At 37.1% G+C, this 21832-nt stretch overlaps 1 protein-coding gene and 1 pseudogene across 2 annotated transcripts; one reads left to right on the forward strand and one right to left on the reverse strand.

The window, feature by feature from the left end:
* Positions 1-1566: 1566 nt before the first annotated feature.
* On the forward strand, positions 1567-9266 carry LOC110913028 (UDP-glycosyltransferase 85C1). 2 transcript variants are annotated; one of them, XM_035979841.1, is made up of 3 exons: positions 1567-2159; positions 3698-4405; positions 4645-4988. In XM_035979841.1, exons 1-3 carry the CDS (start codon positions 1640-1642, stop codon positions 4677-4679), a joined length of 1263 nt encoding a protein of 420 aa, XP_035835734.1. In that variant the 5' UTR covers positions 1567-1639; the 3' UTR covers positions 4680-4988. The 2 variants fall into 2 exon arrangements, with proteins under 2 accessions (XP_035835734.1, XP_022013584.1); XM_022157892.2 differs by lacking the exons at positions 3698-4405; positions 4645-4988 and adding an exon at positions 8131-9266 and having other exon boundaries at positions 1580-2159.
* A 162-nt stretch (positions 9267-9428) lies between these two features.
* LOC110887843 overlaps positions 9429-21832 on the reverse strand; it is a 51075-nt pseudogene continuing 38671 nt past the window's right edge.

The raw sequence follows: 21832 nt of genomic DNA on the forward strand, positions 1-21832 counted from the left end.
TTGTCAACCTTAAATACTGTATATTGTATACTTTTGGAGCTCGAGACTTCATTTAAAAATAAATCATAAAATTATGTCTCTGTACTGGAAAAATATTAATTTGTTTTTTCTTATCCATGCTATAGTTTCACTTCTCTATACACGTACAAAGAAAAAAAGGGGCAACGATAAATCAATAAAGTAATTATATGTATTATCTTTATAACCAAAAAATAGAAACTATTTAAATCGATTTCGAATGATGAGTCGTTCGAAATTCATAGGTTGAATTCGATTCAAATCCAAATTCGGAATTTGATTCGGATAATCAACCGTTATATTTTTTTATTAACAAACTCACTATGAACTTCTTTATTTTTATTTTTATCAATCAACTAGTTGTAATCTTTGTTTCAAAAATACATAAATGATTTTCAAGATATGATCCTTCCTCTTATTTGGTCGGCATATTTTAGAAATACATAAATATATTTTAAAGCGTAACTAATATCCAATTGTAATGTTTTAAATTTAATCTCCTACTTCTCATTAGTTCCCGCAGAATAAAGTCATTAAATCACTTTTATTAATACAAGAAGATATTTTACGTCTATTGTTTTTCAATTTAAAGGTACCGTCTTTCGGATTCTTTTTAAAACTTCATTTTTCTATCAGTCTACATTTTACGAGTTAACAGATCATAATGCGCTTACATGGTTCAACGCTTGCACACCTATTTTTTGTTTGGTTTAACGATCCTTCATAACGTGCGGGTCGTAAATACTTGTTGTTTTTATATTAAAAAAATATAAGATGGATATCATTCTCTACATTTCTAGAATAAAAAAACAAATATTTACATATTCACGGATGTGAAGTAACGAACATTTTTATATTAATTAAAAGAAAAAAGTAAATACATATTTGTTTACATATGTGAGGTTAACAATTTATTTTATATTAAAAAAGTGTTTTTGAATTTAAAAATTAATTAAATCATTATTGTTTTATGATTTGAGGTTATTCAATGAGATTAAGGAGTGATGTTAAAATATACGGTTATAGTGTGTTAAAATATACGGATATAGTGTGTTAAAATATGGATTTTGATGTGTACCTTTATTTCATGATTAATCCTTTCTATAAAATTATAGAAACCTTTTTTAAATTTCTCTTTTTTACCAAATAATGTGCATAGCGAAATGTGCCGCTGAATTGGGTTTGAATTTCGAGAATCACGTTAGTTGTTTATTAGTTGTTTACAATTTCAATGTCAGATTTATACATCAAATGAATGAATAATAATCGCACAACAAACAACTCTAGTCAAAAGCCGGCTATTCACCCTAAACTTTTGCATCTCCTGTATTTTTTATTTTGAACGGCTCTCCTCCTGTATTCCTTTGTATCGTTCTTATTAAAATAATTTAACAAGAAGCCGGCAATACACAAAAAAAAAAAAAAAAAAAAAAGCATAAATCTAGAAGTGGTATATTCTTGTGAATGAATATTGTCTTTATTGTTAAACACTTTGCCCTCTAAATACACGAACATTGTCAGTCTATTGGTTACAACCTCAATGGTGTTTGTTTTTTTTTTCTTCAGTGTCTATATAACACATTTCATTTGATCACAAACACACAGTAACACACACACACAGATGGATGCAGTGCCTATAACTGATCAGAAGAAACCACATGTCGTGTTCATACCATTTCCAGCACAAAGCCATATTAAGTGTATGCTAAAGCTAGCCAGGCTCCTGCACCACAAGGGTCTTCACATAACCTTTATCAACACCGAGTCGAACCACAGGCGCCTTTTCAAGCACGGTGGGTCTCATGGGCTCGATGGGATTCCTGGATTTGAATTCAAAACGGTTCCAGACGGTCTCCCTTCAAATTCAGATGATGAAACTGATCAACCAACTCAAACCCCTGAGGAAGTTAGTTTGTATCTCTTATCACATTTCTTGGATTCCTTTCTTGATCTTGTGGCAGGACTTGAAGTTCCGCCTAGTTGTATAATTTGTGATGGTTTCATGACTTTTGCCAACACCATTTATGCTGCTGAGAAGCTTAAGATCCCCATTGTTCTTTACTGGACCATGGCTGCTTGTGGATTCATGGCGTATTACCTCGCGAAAGTTCTATTTGACAAAGGACTTGTCCCGCTTAAAGGTTAGATTTTATAGTCTATGAATCATGAAAACTATAGATGACTAGATGCGAGCGTCAGTTCAGTAACCATAGACACTTTTTCCACACTTTATAAAGTCCTTTCTAGATATATAATTGTGATTACAAAAACAATACTACAAAATTATACTAACTAGATTTATCACCCGTCGCAATGCGGTGGGGGCGTAAAACCATGTTGAATAGCACCAATGTCACACCACCGCCAGCGGCAACCAATACTGAAGTTACGGTGTGTTAATACGAAGAAATTAGATTGCAACGTAAAACATAGAAAATAATAATTAAGTCGATTTAGGACCACGTGCGTTGTAACAAACATGTCAAACGGGGAAATGATAGACGACGTAAACACGTTGAACCACGCACGCACGTTGAGCCTTATTAACTCACAAAATCTAATACGAAGCGTAAAACGAAATGTTAAAACGTTGAACCACATACACGTTACCCCGTGTTAACTCACAACTTAAAACGAAAAATCTGTAAAATATAAAAAGTGTGGGGACCAAAGTTGAGAGTACAAAAGTTGTAAAGGTTAAATTGCAAGACATGAAAACTTTTGGTGTTATAAGTAGGAAAACAAATAGTTTTGGTTAAAAGTAAAACATCAATTTTTTTTAAAAAACCTCCCAAAGCATGAGGTAGACACCTCTATGCACACAAATGTTGCTTATGTATAGTTTGTTAATGATAGGGCTTCACAAACGGTGGAGCATGTGGTTTAATTCGATGCAAAGCAAAGTAAATCTTATCAGATCTTGACATGCCGCGAATCCTCTAGTTAAACATGTAAATAAAACAATTTAACACTAATAGGATCAACATAATTTAGGATTAGGATCCTTTTATATTTATCTATAGCAAGTAAATATTATCTCTAAACTTAGAGATATCAATGTAATTCTTATAAATATAGGGTTGTTTAATGAGAAGAGGCAGAGAACATATTGATTCTTACATGGTATCACGACCATCACGGTCCTGCCCTAATTTCCTAATTCTGATCACCCTCAATCTCCTGCCCTAATTCCGATCAACCTCAATCTCTTGCTCCGATCAACCCTCTTCTCCTATAACTCTTCTTCTTCTTTCACTTATGGATACCAAACTTCACCCCGCAGTTACTGTTTCCAATATCAAGAACCTCATACCCATTACCCTTGAGATTGAGACCGCTCACTATGGGTCTTGGTCAGAACTGTTCAAGGTGCACTACACCGCCTACCAGGTCATCGACCATCTTGGTCCTCGAACCCCACCCGCTGCCTCTTCTTCCTCAGACGACGCGAAGAAAGACGCTCCCCCACCGGATGACTCTTGGAAGCGGATTGATGCCATAGTCCTTCAATGGATCTATGGCACCATATCCACTGACTTGCTGCACACTATTCTGAAACCCGGTTCAACCGCATACGAGGCCTGGACCACGCTTGAGAATCTTTTTCAAGATAACAAAAACACCAGGGCTGTGTATCTTGCTCAACAATTCTCTAATCTTCGTCTTGACAACTTCTCAGGCATGTCAGCATACTGTCAAGAAGCCAAACATATAGCCGATCAGCTTGCTAGCGTAGGGGCACCCGTGGATAATCATAGGCTGGTTTTGCAACTCATTACTGGTCTGAATGAACAGTTTGAAGGTATCGCCACTATTCTTCAGCAACGCGAACCACTACCGGATTTTCAAGAGGCTCGCTCTCGTCTCATCATGGAAGAAACCCGCAAGAAAAATCAGGCTTCTCTCGCTGCTCAGGTCTCCGCCACTGCACTCGCGGCCTCATCCACAACCGCTCAGGTCCCTGCTGTTGACACCCAGTCCATGAACAACTCCTCTGATCGCGGACGTGGCCGCGGCCGCGGTCGTGGTCGGGGTAGGGGACGTGGTTATGGCGGTCGTGGGGGGCGCGGAAACGGTTCCAACCAGCCCACTACGTACTACCCGAACAATTGGGCTTCACCCCCTTGGGCCGCATACTACAATGGGCCATACCCATCGAACTGGCAGTCCTTCATGGCGAATCCGCCTTGCCCATACCCGTCTACTCCGCGGCCCACCTCGAGTACTTCTGGTCCGGGTATTCTTGGACCGCGACCCAATCAGACATATGCTACTGGGTATACTCCTACGGATATAGAGCAAGCATTATACACCATGTCTCTACAGCAACAGGAACCTCTTGGAATCATGGATACCGGTGCCACTGGACACATGACGAACCAAACAGGTAACTTCTCTCCGTCTTCTTTTAATAATTGCACTTCAACAAACATTATTGTCGGTAATGGCACAACCATTCCAGTTGTTGGACAGGGCAACCAAATTCTCCCTCCACCCTTCCCCCCTTTAAAACCAAACAACGTCCTGTACGCACCTAAATTAATTAAAAATCTTTTCTCTGTGCGACGTCTTACAACCGATAACCTGATTTCCATTGAATTTGACCCTTTCGGTTTTCTTGTGAAGGACCTCAAGACACGGGCACCTATCCTACGATGTAATAGCATAGGCGATCTCTATCCGCTCACAGCACCACTTCCATGCTCCTCTCCTTCAACTTTTGCAGCCATTACTCAAGATCGTTGGCATCAACGACTTGGGCACCCGGGCAACAGCTTACTACAGTCTCTTAAAACTTCGTCTTTTATTAATTTTGGTCGTTTGAATAAGACTATTTGTCAACCTTGTGTGTTTGGGAAAAGTGTTAAACTTCCTTTCTTTGATTCTGTTAATCATACTTTTATGCCTTTTGACATTATCCATAGTGATCTTTGGACCTCTCCGGTTCTAAGTACCGGAGGGCACCGTTATTATATTGTGTTTCTCGATGACTTTACAAATTTCTTGTGGACATACCCTCTCATTAATAAGTCACAAGCATACTTAATATTTGGTCAATTTTATAACCTTATTTACACTCAGTTTGAACGTAAAATCAAACAGTTTCAATGTGATAATGGCAAAGAATATGCCAACAACAATTTTTATAACTTTTGTCACCAAAACGGCATGCAATTTCGCTTCTCTTGCCCTTACACATCTTCACAAAACGGAAAAGCGGAGCGTAAAATACGCTCTATTAATAACATGATACGTACCCTATTAGCTCAAGCCTCTCTCCCTAACACTTTTTGGCACCACGCCCTAGAGGTTGCCACCTACCTTATTAACATACTACCAAGCAAAACTCATCATTTTCGGTCCCCAACCTCACTCTTATATAATTGTTCCCCCATTTACGACGACTTGCGCGTATTTGGCTGCCTGTGCTACCCTCTCGCTCCCTCAACCACCATCCACAAACTAGACTATCGGTCCCAACCGTGTGTATTTCTCGGCTACCCACCGAACCATCGAGGGTACAAATGCCTAGATCTGAAAAATAATAAAATTATTATCTCAAGGCATGTACACTTCGAGGAATCAATCTTCCCATATTCTGTTCAATCGCCCCCTAAACCATTATCTTATGATTTCCTAACTAACCCTTTACATCCTTCCCTTTGGGATCATGTTTCGCAGCCCAACGCTCATAATCCCAATCATACGACCCAATCGCCTTCCTCTCCCACCGTGGCCCAATCATTACCCACCTCCTCCAGCCCACATCCTATCACCCCGCCCACCTCCTCTGCGCCTAACAGCCAAATTCAACCACCTAAGCCCAACCCGCCACCACTTACTTTTAGCCCACCCGGCCCACACACCAGCCCATTCACCGCCTCAACAGCCCAACCACAATCACACACACCGGCCCAACCGCAACCAAACTCCGCCACCCAGCCTAACACCCCTTTCACTCATACCTACTCACGTCGTTCTAAACAACAACCAGGACCACCCCCCTCTCGTACCATTCGCACACGCGCAATGGACGGTATATCTAAACCTAAACAACAGTTTAATCTTCATACCTCTTCTCTCGTTCCCATCCCTAAGACACCTCAACAGGCCTTGTCCACACCAGAATGGTACACTGCCATGCACGATGAATTTAGTGCACTTATTAAAAACGAGACCTGGGAGTTGGTACCTCGTTTACCACACATGAACATTATCCGTAGTATGTGGCTCTTTAAACATAAATTTAAATCTGATGGGACTTTGGAAAGATATAAAGCTCGTTTAGTATGTGATGGAAGAAAACAACAGGTTGGCATTGACTGCGGTGACACTTTTAGTCCGGTAGTCAAACCAGCTACCATTCGAACAGTTCTCACTTTGGCTTTGGCTCAGTCATGGTCGGTACATCAACTTGATGTCACGAATGCGTTCCTCCACGGGAACTTAGCCGAAACAGTATATATGTATCAACCCATGGGTTTTCGACACAAAGATTTTCCAGGTCATGTCTGTCGCCTAAAGAGATCTTTATACGGTCTTAAACAAGCACCGCGTGCTTGGTACCAGCGCTTTACAGATTTTGTTCTGCTTCAGGGATTCTTTCAAAGTAAATGTGACAATTCGTTATTTATTTATCACCATGGCACTGATATTGCGTATTTGTTGATTTACGTGGATGACATCATTCTTACAACTTCATCCGATGCATTGAGGAAACACCTTATGTCCATCTTGGCCAGTGAGTTTGCTATGAAGGATCTTGGCCCGTTGACTTATTTTTTGGGTATCTCTGTGACTAGGAACGGGGACTCCATGTTTTTATCCCAACAGGCTTACGCAAAGGACATTATTCATCGCGCCGGTATGGATACTTGTAACCCGGTAGTCACTCCGGTTGACACTCAGTCAAAGTTGAGCAACACAACGGGTGTCTTATTTGATGACCCTACAACCTATCGTAGTCTGGCTGGGGCACTTCAATATCTCACGTTCACCCGTCCTGACATTTCCTACTCGGTTCAGCAAATTTGCATGCATATGCATTCACCTCGGGTTGAGCATTGGCATGCTCTAAAGCGGATTATTCGATATCTTCGTGGCACTCTTAACTACGGCTTACATCTGGGCTCCGCTTCGAGCTTATCTTTACTCGCTTATACAGATGCTGATTGGGCAGGTTGCCCCGACACTAGACGCTCGACTTCAGGTTATTGTGTGTATCTTGGAGATAATTTAATTTCTTGGTCTTCCAAACGTCAGTCGACAATCTCTCGCTCTAGTGCGGAGGCTGAATATCGAGGAGTGGCTAATGTCGTAGCAGAGATATGTTGGCTCCGCAATCTTCTCTTGGAGCTTCATCGTCCCCTTTCACGTGCCACGCTGGTCTACTGTGACAATGTCAGCGCTATCTATTTGTCTGGGAATCCGGTACAACATCAACGCACAAAACATATTGAACTCGACATTCATTTTGTTCGTGAGCAAGTTCAGCGGGGTCATGTTCGGGTTCTACATGTTTCTTCTCGATATCAGATCGCAGACATTTTTACCAAAGGCCTTCCCAGAATTCTTTTTGAAGATTTTCGCTCCAGTCTCAGCATTCGGCCTCCTCCCGCTTCGACTGCGGGGGTGTAATAGGATCAACATAATTTAGGATTAGGATCCTTTTATATTTATCTATAGCAAGTAAATATTATCTCTAAACTTAGAGATATCAATGTAATTCTTATAAATATAGGGTTGTTTAATGAGAAGAGGCAGAGAACATATTGATTCTTACAAACACCTTTTCCACCATGACCCTTCTAGAAATAGTTATATAACAATACTATTAAAATTTTACCAATAACTAAATTTGTAATAAAAAAATTAAGAATGTTGTATTCATTCGGAACCGAATTTGAGTGACTTCGACCCATTTGACATGATTACTTTTGAGGTAAACAAAAACTTCACATAGACAAAAAGTTGATCATAAGCAAATGGTTGTCACCTCTAGCTAGTGAAACCTTGTTGGTAAAAGAATTAATACAAGATATGAAACTATGTTTAATTTCTTTATTTCCCTTTCTACACTTTTAGTTCATCAATCTTGCATTGTGTATGCAGATGAAAGTTACTTGACAAACGGGTACACCGATACACTGATAGAAATTCCAGGAATGGAACAAGTTCGTTTAAAGGATCTACCCGAACATATCTTAGCGACAAAGCCCGATGATCCACCGTTACATTGGATTGTGGAATCAGCACGAAAGGCTGATAAAGTTTCCCACATGATCATCCATACTTTTGATGAACTAGAAGCTCCTCTCATCAAAGAGATTAAATCCATATTTCCTCACACGTTCACGGTTGGCCCTCAACAATTACTTCTGAATCACATATCTGAAAAAGAAGCCAAGAAGTCGAATTTCAATGGCCATAGTTTATGGAAGGAAGAACCCGAGTGTGTTCAGTGGCTCGAGTCTAAGGAACCGGACTCAGTGGTGTATGTCAACTTTGGAAGTCTAGCAGTAATGTCTATACAAGATCTGATAGAATTTGGTTGGGGACTTGTTAACAGCAACCATTATTTTCTTTGGATCATACGGGCCGATTTGGTTGATGGGAAGCCTGTGGTTTTGCCTCAAGAACTCAAGGATGTGATTAACAAGAGAGGCTTTATTGCAAGCTGGTGTTCACAAGAAGAGGTGTTGAACCACCCTTCGGTTGGTGGGTTCTTAACTCATGGTGGGTGGGGTTCGGTGATTGAAAGCTTGTCGGCTGGGGTGCCGATGGTATGTCGGCCATTTTCTCATGATCAAAAGGTTAATTGTAGACAAATGTGCCAAGAATGGGAGGTTGGCATGGAGATTGAGGGTGATGTGAAGAGGGATGAAGTTGAAAAGCTTGTAAGGGCACTAATGGCGGGATTAGAGGGTAAGCGAATGAGAAAGAAGGCTATGGAGTGGAAGAAAACTGCAGAAATCGCAACAGACTCCAATGGATCTTCGTCTTTGAATGTCGAAAAACTTGTTAAAGAAATCACCATATGGTCAAGAAACTAGATTCTGATTTTGCTTGGTTTGTTTCCTTCATTTCCCTTGGCAGACATTAGCGTAATCTTGAAAAATTTCTATTAACAATTAGTTTCTTTGTAAACTTTTTGGCTTTTATTCTGCTTTAAAATCTCCACATGTTCTGTTAGATTATCCAAAAGTAAAACCATATTTATAAAAAAGGCTCCTCATGCCATTTTGAGAGCTATGAATGTTACTGCACTCTTATTATCTTTAATCTGCTGCAAGTTCTATGATCCTGCAGTTTCAAAGCGAATTAATGAACCGATTATAAGATGCAGAAGACGAGTTTTAGAGAGTTATGAGAAGAAATGATTCACTACAAGTCCATACTATGACGAATCACTAGAACCGAGGACTTGTAGTAACTAGCAAAGGGGACTTCTTATGAACTACAAGTCCATATGTCTCACTCATGTCCAAGTCCTCGTGTTCGACTCCATTTGGCAATCCCGCATCCAACTTATATACAATATTTGCTAATGCAAGCTCGATGATAGCTACACCAAATTGAACACCAGGGCATGATCATCGACCAGCACCAAATGGAAGCCACTCAAAATGAACGCCTTTGTAGCTAAATGGATTTTTCAAGAACCTTTCGGGTCTAAACTCTTCTGGTTCTTCCCACAACGTAGGATCTCTTCCTATTGCCCACGCATTGACAATGACTTGTGTACCTGCTCGAATATCATACCCCATTACTTTTACATCTTCCGTTGCCATTCGTGGAACAAGAAGTGGGGGTGGTATATGTAGTCGAAAGTTCTCTTTTATTACGGCTCTTAGGTAATGCATTCTCTCCAAATCCTCCTCGGTAATCATGGATTTTCCTTGACATATTTCTGCTACCTCGTGTTGCAGCTTTTTCATTACTCTAGGGTGTCTTACTAGCTCGGTCATTACCACTCTAGACTTTTTGATGCAGTATCCATCCACCAAGAAATACATCCTATAATAAACACAGTATTTAATGGTTTAAACATACGCGATTTGTTTTGGATCAAACCAGACTAGATTGTTTTACTTAATCTTAGTAAGATAGTAAGACCAATATATATTACGGGTAAAGTTCTTGTACAAATAATCTTAACATACTAAACATACAAATTGAAGGAAAACTCAAAAAGACAAGGTGGCATTTTTGTAATTATCAATAACTATCAAAGTTACTCTACAAATACCTCTAAAAAAACCTAACCACTCCCCCCACCCCCAAAAAAACCTAAACCCCCCACCCCCCCCCCACCCCCAAAAACCTAAAAAAAACCTACCCCCCCCACCCCCCAAAAACCTAAAAAAAAACCTAACCCCCCCCCCCACCCCCAAAAACCTAAAAAAAACCTAACCCCCCCCCCCACCCAAACTAAAATGCTAAAAACTAAACCCCCCAAAAAACCTAAAAAAAAAACCTAACCCCCCCCCCCCCCCCCACCCCCAAAAACCTAAAAAAACCTAACCCCCCCCCACCCCCACCCCCAAAAACCTAAAAAAAACCTAACCCCCCCCACCCAAGCTAAAATGCTAAAAACTAAACCCCCAAAAAACCTAAAAAATCTAAAAAAATAAAAAAAAACACACAAATTATTTTATTTTATTTTTTTTGACATTTTTTATTAAAAAATCGCTACATTTCGTTAGCAAAAAAAAAAAAAATTTTTTTTTTTGCTAACGAAATGTAGCGATTTTTTAATAAAAAATGTTAAAAAAAAATTGTGTTTTTTTAGGTATTTTTTGTTGTAACTTTGATAGTTGGTGATAATTACAAAAATGTCACCTTGTCTTTTTGGGTTTTCCTTCAATTTGTATGTTTAGTATGTTAAGTTTATTTGTATTTGATCTTTTGCCTGTAATATATTACAGAGGTATAAGTTGCTTGTTTAGGGCTAGTTTTTTTTTTAATATAGAAATCAATGATCTCAACTAATATTGTTACAGTTTCATATAATACTATATCAATTCAACTCGTACTAGTTAACAATAGAATCAGGATGTGAAACCAAACCAAATTTTCGGTTTCATTTTTAATGTGGCAGAAAAAGGGTTTTGATAACCCTCTCATTGCCCTATGAGAGGCATATAAGGTTGTGGTAGTTGGAGCATTAAACCCTATACGCCTCTCATTGAGCAATGAGAGGCTTATCGGCATGACTTTTGATGAATTTAAGGTATAATTACTGACATGAAAGGAGTTCAGTCTGAAAAAGCGTGAAAGTGACCCATATGACCCTTATCGACCTATACGACCCTTATCGACCTATACGACCCTTATCGAGCAAAAATGTTTGTTTACCCAAGCATACGGGATTTATGGCTTCCAAATTTTTTCAAACTCGCAAAATTCCGAATGAACTCCTGAAGATTCTTAGCTAAAAAATTTGGTTGAGACCGTGAAGCATAAAGATGTCGTTTTGGGACACTGGTAATATTTTTGGCGAAGATTCGAACCAGTCGTACGTCTCCGAAAGCGTTTGGTTATCCGGCGTTGATCGAGATGAGGAGGAGGTTGTGTCCGTGCCTCGTTGTGATGACGGGGGTGTGCGACCCACGTTACCTGACTTGAACCAGGTGTTTGTAGATGAGGGGAACCATCTTACATTGCCCATAGTTATCCGCGACACGAATACGGGACTTACCATTCGTATACGGATTACAAGCACAAGTTAGAGTATGAGGAAGGTGCTAAGGAGTATGAGAAAAATGATAACGAAGTCGAAGAAGGTGCTAACGACTTTAAGGAAAATGATAACGAAGTCGAGGAATGTGCTAAGGACTTTGAGGAAAATCATAACCAAATCGAGGAAGGTGTAATGCACTTTGAGGAGGATGTTGACGGCGACGAACCTGCTAACGAGGAAGGTGTTCACGACGATGAGCGTGCTAACGAGGAAGGTGTTAATGACGAGAAAAAAACAAAAAAAAGTATGACATAACCGTCAATTACGTGTTATTCGTGTTACATAATGTTGATATAGTTTTAGAGTGGATAAAATGATTTTGTATACGTGTTATTCGTATGTATATAATTTTTATTAGGTAGGAGAAATCTAGAAAATGTTTAACCCGAACCCGACCCGAAATTGTGTCATACATATTAACCCGAATTCGTTATCATTTTGGTGAAATATTATATATGTTCTGGTGAAATATTTTGTTAAAAATAGATTACTTGGGCTTGTAAATGAACCGAACGAACACGAACGAGGCATGTATACTGATTAAAAATAGAAAATGTATGACACAAAATTTCATACAAACCCTAAAATGTGTCATACATATTCGGTACCCTACATATTAACCCGAACCCGATGTTGAACCCGAGTTTTTTTATTGTTTTTTCGACAAATTAATATATTAATTTCATTTATGTGGATTTCTAATGAACATTTTTTTTGAGATATTTGGGTCACTTGAAGAATTGGGTATACAAAAGAAAAGTTGCGAAAGGTTACGTCATTGTCACCCAACGAATGAGGAAAAAAGGCGAAGGTGCGTCAGCAAGGACAGTGAAGATATGGTTGCAATGCGATCGTGGCGGCGAGCCCAAAAGTAAAGCATCCGTTCGGCGTTCCGGTAGCAAAAAGGTTGGTTGTCCTTTTAGTCTGATAGGGAAACTAGACTCAAGTAGTGGTAGTTGGAGCCTTGTGGAGAAGAAAAACATTCACAACCATGAGCTTGCTGAATTTCTCGAGGGCCAAGCGTTTGCTAGAAGGCTGACCCCGGACGAAGAATCACTGGTGGAGAGACTTTATCTGCAAAACATGGAGCCTACAAATATACATTTAACCATAAGAAATCAGTACCCACATAGCGTGTGCATTCTACAAGATGTACAAAACGTGATTAAAAAGATTAAACGAAAAATGTACAACGATCGAACTCCAATGCAGATATTGGAGAGCATGTTGCAAGAAGAAAGGTACGTTTATTTCACCAGAGTGAATCCCTCCACAAACGCGGTCGAGGAGGTTTTTTTCGTTCATCTGGACTCGTACAACATGTGGCGTGCATTCCCACATGTGTTGATGATTGATGCTACCTACAAGACGAATGAGTATAAGCTTCCGTTTATTCAAGTTGTGGGTGTGACATCGACACACAAGTCTTTTTGTGTGGCTCATGCGTTTGTCTCTAAAGAAAAAAAAAAGATAACTTCGTATGGGTCCTGGAGAAGCTTAAAGAATTGTTGGTAGATTGCATGGAGCCACGTGTAATTGTAACAGATAGGGATCAAGCTTTGATGAATGCTTACGATAAAGTATTCCCAAAAGCTTCCAAATTGCTATGTAGGTGGCACATCTCACAAAATATTCCAAAACACTGTCGGGCAAAATTTACGAATGAAGACTGGAAAATATTCAAGCTTTCTTGGTCTCGACTGTGTAATTCTCCCATTCCGACGATATACAATTATAACTTTCAGCGGATTTTCATGCGACTGGTTAACGACGGACAATCAGGTACATATTATATTAGTTTACATACATTCATCCATACATATATACATACAAACATTACAAATCATTGTATTCAATTTTTTTTCCAGATGTTCTGGATTATTTGTATGATGTGTGGCTGAAAGATTATAAAGAAAAGTTCGTTTCAGCTTGGACTAACACAGTCCCCAATTTTGGTCAACATACAGCCAACAGAGTTGAAAGCTAGCATTCTAAGTTTAAGAGATACATTAAAGGGCCAAACAACTCGCTCCAGAGACTTGCGTGTCTTGTTGGCAAAGTTGTAGAGTCACAAAAGATACAAATAAAAGTTAGTTTTCAAGAGAGCATGTCCGTGCAAATGGGGGACCACAGATTTCCATAGTTTGACAACCTACGCGGTAATGTTTCCCAAAAAGCCTTAGAGTAATTGGTTGTCGAGAGGAAGTAGCTAAATGCGTTGAGGGCAGGAGGGGGGACTTGTGGCCACCAGCTTTCTACGGGTTGTGGGTTGCCATGTGCTTGTCAGATGGAGTGGTGGGAAAATACAGGTAACATAACAACTATAACATATGCTTCGATCCATAGAATATAATCATCATTATACTTCATGTTTAACAATGATTCTTGAAAAACAGGTTGCAAAATTCCACTTGCCGCGATAGATAAATTCTGGACAAAACTTGATTTTCGACTGAAAAACTTAATCAAGATGAGTGTAATATTCAGGCGGAAATGGATAAACTCACACAGCAACTACATACGCAGCCACCTCTAGTGTTAAAAAGTATGTTGTCGAAGATGAAAGCGGTATTGAATCCAATTATGACTGACCATCAACCGCCGGAGGTACAACAAGATACGCGGGGCCGCCCAACTACGAAAGCAAAACAACAAAAGAATGAAGACCAAGCCAAATGTGCGACGTAGTCGTTCAAAGAAAAACAAAGAAGAAAAAAATACATACATACATATATTTAGAATTCTTTTTCAATTTTATATTTTTAATATTTTTTATTTTTTGCCAATTATAGGTACAAAATGTGATCGAGCGTTTTAAGGATTGGCTTCCATCTAGCTATCAGAGATACATAACACATATCGAAGATGCCCAGCCGGACGGTAACTGTGGGTTTCGATCCATAGCTATGGGTTTGGGGTATGACCAGAAAGAGTGGAAGTGGGTCCGCCAAGAGCTACTCGACGAGATGTTCATTAACAAAAAGCGTTGGGGCCATATACTCGAATCATTGGACAAGGGATGTTACGAAAATGTGTATCGATCGATAAATTGGTTAAATGTTGAACCTGCACCTATGGCATGTTGGATGTGGTTACCCTACACAGGATTGTTGGTGGCTCAAAAATTTGGGGTGATTGTTCAACAGCAACAGTGTTTGTCAAACTTACTTCCCGATGTTCGATGGACCGCAGGTTTACACGAACCATTCTATTTTAACGATTGCTTATGTCGAAGATAGCCATTTCATCATGGTTAAGTTAGAGGATGATGGCCCGATGCCAGTACCAAATGGACTTTGGAATATATACCGAAGTATGGAAGCTATGGAATGGGAGACGATGTACATGTCTCGTATTGCACAGGGTAGGGCGTTACTACGTAGTAATAGAACTCGACAAAAAGAAGTTACTGACTTGTGTTAGCATCCGTGAAACATAGTGTACGCAACAATTTTTTTATATTTTTTTTAATTAAAGTGCTTCATATAAAAGAAAAGAGTACAAAATAAAAGAAAACTATTGTTTTAAAGGGATTTAAAATTGTTGACTCAAGCTAAAAATGAAATATGTTTTTTTTAATAAAAGGAATTAATTTTAATATAAATAAATGAATAATAAAAATGTCAAATAAAAAGGGAGGGGTCCTTCTGTATCGGACCGGCCTCCCCCGGGATTCGAACTCGCACATTTCGCATAGAACACACAAGCCTTATGTAGGACATGGGTCACAATTTTATAATAAAATTATATAAATAAATATAAAAAAAATTGTAAAGATACTCTCTTTACATAATTTTTTTTTTGGGAAATTGTAGTACCCGTATCGTGTACAAATCCATACAAAATTAAATATGAAATACAACATATTTAAATAAATCGATTCAAATCGTTGTCTTTGACAAGAGCTTGAGAAGCATCTTCTTGTACAATTTCTGCTACGAGAACTTGAACCGTGTCTCCTTGTGCGATCCTTCTTGGCTGCAAAAATGAACAAACTGATGTTGACGGTTGTGGTTGAGGCACGTGTTCAACACGCTTCCCTTAAAACAGATTCTGTGCCTCTACTAAAGATGACGCGTCTGTTTCCCAGGGTACAACAGCCGAAGCAGTATGTACTGCCGGAAATGGCCACGCGCCCGAGGTTACACCAGATAAAATTATAGTGTTAGAACTTGTGGAAAATAATGATATGAAGGTGATGAAATTGAATAGAGAAAACATATCTCTCTAAGTACCCAACACATGGGTCTTCAAGTCTTCACCACTTCTCCAAGAATTCTTCATGCATATTTTTTTTCTTGTAGTTATCTCATGATACCAATGAGGCACATAGCCTACCATTTTTACAATAGATGTGGGTTGTAAAGAGTTACTCTTAGTTGGTGATTTATTAGAGATATAAAAGTCTAATAAAGTTTCACTTAATTAGTGATTTAATTAGAGACATAAAAACTCTAATAAAAGCTAATCAAGTGACATAAAAACTCTACTCAAGAGTTAGTCACCAAAGAGTTAGTAACCATGAAGAGTCCATTAATTATCACTAAATTAATTTCCATTCACATTATTATAATTTTCCAACAATCCCCCACATGAATGGAGATTGATCAAAACACACTAAAATCCGAATGCAACATCGACAGTTGAGTATTGCAGGATAGGTAGGTATTAGCTTTGAACCTTCCTTCGTGAAGCATACTTAGTCTCCTAGCGGTGTGTAGACGCGATGTCATTGAACAAACCCCCGTTTGTGTAGACGACAATACACTTCACACAATACTCTCCTTAGCCGGGTCATCTCCTCATAATCGTGTCCAATTATGGTCGTGGAACACTTTCCTGGTTCTGCGAGAGCTCTAGGAATTGTGCCCCCAATTCCATTCGAAGCGACCCCACTTCTCTCTAACATAGGTGATTATATTAAATCATTAAAAGCACTGTGGTTACTATGATTACGCAAAATCATTTACCACATAATATGCTTAGCCTCACAATTTGTCACTGAATTTCATAGGAATGAACTAGGACGTATTTAAACACCATTTTATAGTTTAGGAGTATATATAACCATATATACTAGCTTATGCCTATCAGCTATGCCCCCATAGTGACCACCCTTAGGCATATGAATTCGTTGTCCTATTGAACTTAGATCTTGGGATCTCCAGTCAACTAAGGTAGGTTTCGTCACACACCCTTTTTCCATGGGCTTTAGTCTCATTCCACAACTTGATCTCTAATAAACCCTTAGGTTGTTGGATCCATAACATTATCTTTGTCTTTGACAAGTCACTAAAGATAACTTTGCAGTTGAGATCAATTGTCATGACGTGTTTGTAACTCGAAAGTTAACATTGCCTATTGTCAACTTCTAAGACTATAACCTCAGTGGCCACCTGAATCTGGTTATAATATTTGTCTTAGAATGATACATTTATCATTTAAGGCAAACACATCTCCATTATGCACTACGACATTTGTGTCCTCCACTTAGTCGTCTATTTGCAATGTTAGATTGGATTACAAATCCTTATTGCCAAAAACAAATGCAAGACCCCCCACATTGAAGTGTTATTGGATAACATCTATATGGGTTAATGAGAACCATTTATACATACTCTTATAGGGTTATTTCTTAAATGGATCCCCCCCCCCCACATTTCTTGCCATTTGATCAACATTTCCGTAACACCACTTATGGTGACATTTATACACATATGATTGAACAAGATCAACCTCATTGTATCAGTAAATTCAACTCATATTGCATTAGCTTACATAAGCTCCCGAGCTGACCAAAGCAACACATGCTATTGTCATATGTTTGTCACCAACTTAGAATAATTCTAATTTAACATCTAGAATAAGCTTAGATAATGAGTTCTCCTCATTAGCTTTTCGAACAAACTCTTAAAAAGTTACATGTCTTTTCCTTATAATGAATGAAAATTCTCCCTCAACTTTGTCTATACACAAATTCTTTTTGTGTTCATACACATTTGAATGTTTAGAGTTAATTAGTCTTAGTCAAGACCCATAATTAACCAAGTACTAGTCTAGCATGCTTTAGACTACAATACTTTGGCATGTGAACAGAAGATGCATCATTCTGATTCTTCACAGCCCTAAGGATATCATAATATCACTTTGCAACATTCATCCCTTTTTAAGACATAATAATGAGACTTATTCATAATCCTAAAATATCAATATTTAGGAACGTCTCACAAATTATTGATTATAGCACATAGCTAAATTTTATCATTCATTTAAGGAACATAACTTGTTTACCTTTGATCTCCAACACTTTACCATTGACTCATAAGGACTTAAACATAAGTCTTAATCCAAGTCACTTGGTGAACACATTCATCACCAACAAGATGAATGTTCCTCGTCTATAATCACTATTATGTGTGACATAGAGTCAACTGGATTGACACTCAACAACATGGCATTCATAATTTTGCCAAAAGTGATTTGCACACAATTATTGTTATTCATTAGGAGATATGTATATTTAGGATGCTCTCCCAAACGAAGGTAAAATCTCCATATAGTTCTAACAATAATCAAGTGGTAGACACATCTACGTGTAGATCACTTGGAACAAATCTCGCAATATTTATTATTCACACTTGTGAATTTTCCAATGACTTCTAACGAAGTATGTCGACATGAATCTCATTTGTGTTTTTCATCTCAATACACTCAGTACGTTCTTTCATTATTCTCTCATGATGTGGTTACACATTTGATGTCTCGTCTTTGACATTTAGTCAATGCAACAACTCTTAAGTTGTTTATGTCCAAGAAGTTTCATGTACTATCCGTTTAAAACCATATTCTATTAAACAATGTATAGTTGACGTTATAATTATTTTCCACAAAAATAATTTATACGTCACAACATTAGTGATTTATTTCTTTGTAAAAAATTGCATGTGTTATCCGAAGATATTGAACACAAAACAATAAAATACCTTGGAAACTAAATCATAAGTGCAAGTCACTTTTGAAATTTAAACGGAAGCATAGACAATATGTAGACATCAAATAGCAAAGTGTTTTTATCTTCAACACTTTATAATCTGACCAAAATTTTCTCAACAATATCGTCCCATGGCATGTCTCGAGGTACTCCCTCAATAAAACTCCATACACTTGTAAGTACAAGTTCCTCATTTTATCTTGAAACTTTAAACTTGGACAATTATGCTCAAAACAACACCAAGTTGTTACAAATACTACATTTAAGTAGTAAACTTGAACAATTAAATTTGTTCACAACAACACCAAGTTATTTTTCACCAAATAACATTTTCTAACACGCATGTTAGAAAAAAATGTTATAACAAGCACATTATAGAATCGAACGTTTACATAAAATGTTTTCCAAAGATATAGTTTATAAAATAAACCATTTCTCATCATTTTTAATGCACACATAGGCAATTAAATGTTTACATAAAACATTTCTGTTCATTATGAACCATCTCTAACCTCGTATTCGTGATACACATTTTCTAATACACATGAGTCATTTTATATATACAAAACATGACCAAATTAAAGGATTAAATGTCATAATTAAAACTCATCAAATGTCATCAATAAAACTCTACTCAAGAGTTTCACCATATGAAAAGTTAAGAGTCTCAATAATTATAGACTTAAACTCTAATAAAACTCATCAAATGTAATCATTAAAACTCTACTCAAGAGTTTCACCATATGAAGAGTTAAGAGTCTCAATAACTATATACTTAAACTCTAATAAAACTCATCAAATGTCATCATTAAAACTCTACTCAAGAGTTTCACCATATGAAGAGTTAAGAGTCTCAATAATTATAGACTTAAACTCTAATAAAACTCATCAAATGGCATCATTAAGACTCTACTCAAGAGTTTCACCATATGAAGAGTTTAATTAGTTATTAAAATTTCACTCAAATGGATTTAGAAATCACAAATTAAGGTTGGTGATAAATCCCACACAACTACACCATCACTTTATGGTGATTTGAATCTTAAAGCCAATCAAACATCAACTTCAATGTATGACCTTTTGTTTCTAAACCATACAAAGAGTAATATAAGTGTTTATATTCATTAAAATCAATGCTACAACAAATTACTTATATAAAATGATTACATAAAACATTTCAAAGCATTTGTATTTAACCATTTTTAACAATCATGTTAAAATGAAAGAAATTCTAACGCGCACGTTAGAAATATTAACATTTCCACAAAATGTTAATTCAACTTGCTATAAACACATATATGGTTCAAATAAATAAGTCATTTTCAATACACACGTTAGAAAATAAACAATTAAAAAATTGCTTCCAAACTAACACTTTCCATGAATGTTTATAATACACATGTTAGAAAACAAATGATTACAAAAATCATTTTCAAATTTAACAGTTTTATAAACCGTTTCTAACACTTTTGTTAGAAGTAAACAATTACAAAAATTGGTATAAAGCTTATCAATAAATAAGTTATAACATGCTCGTTAGAAATAAACGATTACAAAAACCGTCATAAATAAAACAATTACAAAAACCGTCATAAAACTTATTAGTTTGTATAAATAACCCAATTCTAACACGCTCGTGTAGAAATAAATGATTACAAAAATCATTATAAGGCTTATTAGTTTATATAAAATAAACTTATTTTTAACACTCATTTTTTAAACCATATTATATAAATAATATGATCATTTCTAACAAGCATGTTAGAACATGAAACGTTTACAAAAAACGTATTGCTTATAAAAATAAAGCCGGTCTAACGCACACGTTAGAGAAATTAACGTTTATAAAAAACGTATGGTTTACACTATTAAACCCCATCTAACACAAAGTTAGAAAAATTAACGATTTTCAAAATCGTTTCAAAACCAAACGTTTCAACCAAAACTATTCATTTTGTACCACGGTATAGGATTTAAGATTGTATCTCAATCTTAATAAATCCGCAAACACAACAAGTTGTACTACTAACATATTTCCCAAAAAAAATTATAAGATCATAATTTCTAAAAAATATTTTTTTTTATTATAAATCTTTTCGTGAACCCAAAATCCTTATAAATAAGGTTTTAAGATTGTAGCCACAATCTCACGAAATCTGTTTTAAGTTTGTAGGACATGGGTCACAATTTTATAATAAAATTATATAAATAAATATAAAAAAAAATTGTAAAGATACTCACTTTACATAATTTTTTTTTTCGGGAAATTGTAGTACCCGTACCGTGTACAAATCCATACAAAATTAAATATGAAATACAACATATTTAAATAAATTGATTCAAATCGTTGTCTTTGACAAGAGCTTGAGAAGCATCTTCTTGTACGATTTCTGCTACGAGAACTTGAACCGTGACTCCTTGTGCGATCCTTCTTGGCTGCAAAAATGAACAAACTGATGTTGACGGTTGTGGCTGAGGCACGTGTTCAACACGCTTCCCTTAAAACAGATTCCATGCCTCTACTAAAGATGACGCGTCTGTTTCCCAGGGTACAACAGCCGAAGCAGTATGTACTGCCGGAAATGGCCACGCGCCCGAGGTTACACCAGATAAAATTATAGTGTTAGAACTTGTGGAAAATAATGATATGAAGGTGATGAAATTGAATAGAGAAAACATATCTCTCTAAGTACCCAACACATGGGTCTTCAAGTCTTCACCACTTCTCCAAGAATTCTTCATGCATATTTTTTTTCTTGTAGTTATCTCATGATACCAATGAGGCACATAGCCTACCATTTTTACAATAGATGTGGGTTGTAAAGAGTTACTCTTAGTTGGTGATTTATTAGAGATATAAAAGTCTAATAAAGTTTCACTTAATTAGTGATTTAATTAGAGACATAAAAACTCTAATAAAAGCTAATCAAGTGACATAAAAACTCTACTCAAGAGTTAGTCACCAAAGAGTTAGTAACCATGAAGAGTCCATTAATTATCACTAAATTAATTTCCATTCACTTTATTATAATTTTCCAACACCTTAACCAGTTTATCCTCCAGTACAGGAGCTGATAAGT

The sequence above is a fragment of the Helianthus annuus genome, chromosome 2, assembly GCF_002127325.2.
Source record: "Helianthus annuus cultivar XRQ/B chromosome 2, HanXRQr2.0-SUNRISE, whole genome shotgun sequence".
Lineage (NCBI taxonomy): Eukaryota > Viridiplantae > Streptophyta > Magnoliopsida > Asterales > Asteraceae > Helianthus > Helianthus annuus.

Excerpts from the sequence above, each read along its gene's own strand:
- LOC110913028 (XM_022157892.2), top strand. The coding sequence starts at position 1,640 with ATGGATGCAGTGCCTATAACTGATCAGAAGAAACCACATGTCGTGTTC. Across the intron at positions 2,160-8,130 it reads AGGACTTGTCCCGCTTAAAG|ATGAAAGTTACTTGACAAAC; the intron begins GTTAGATTTTAT and ends TTGTGTATGCAG.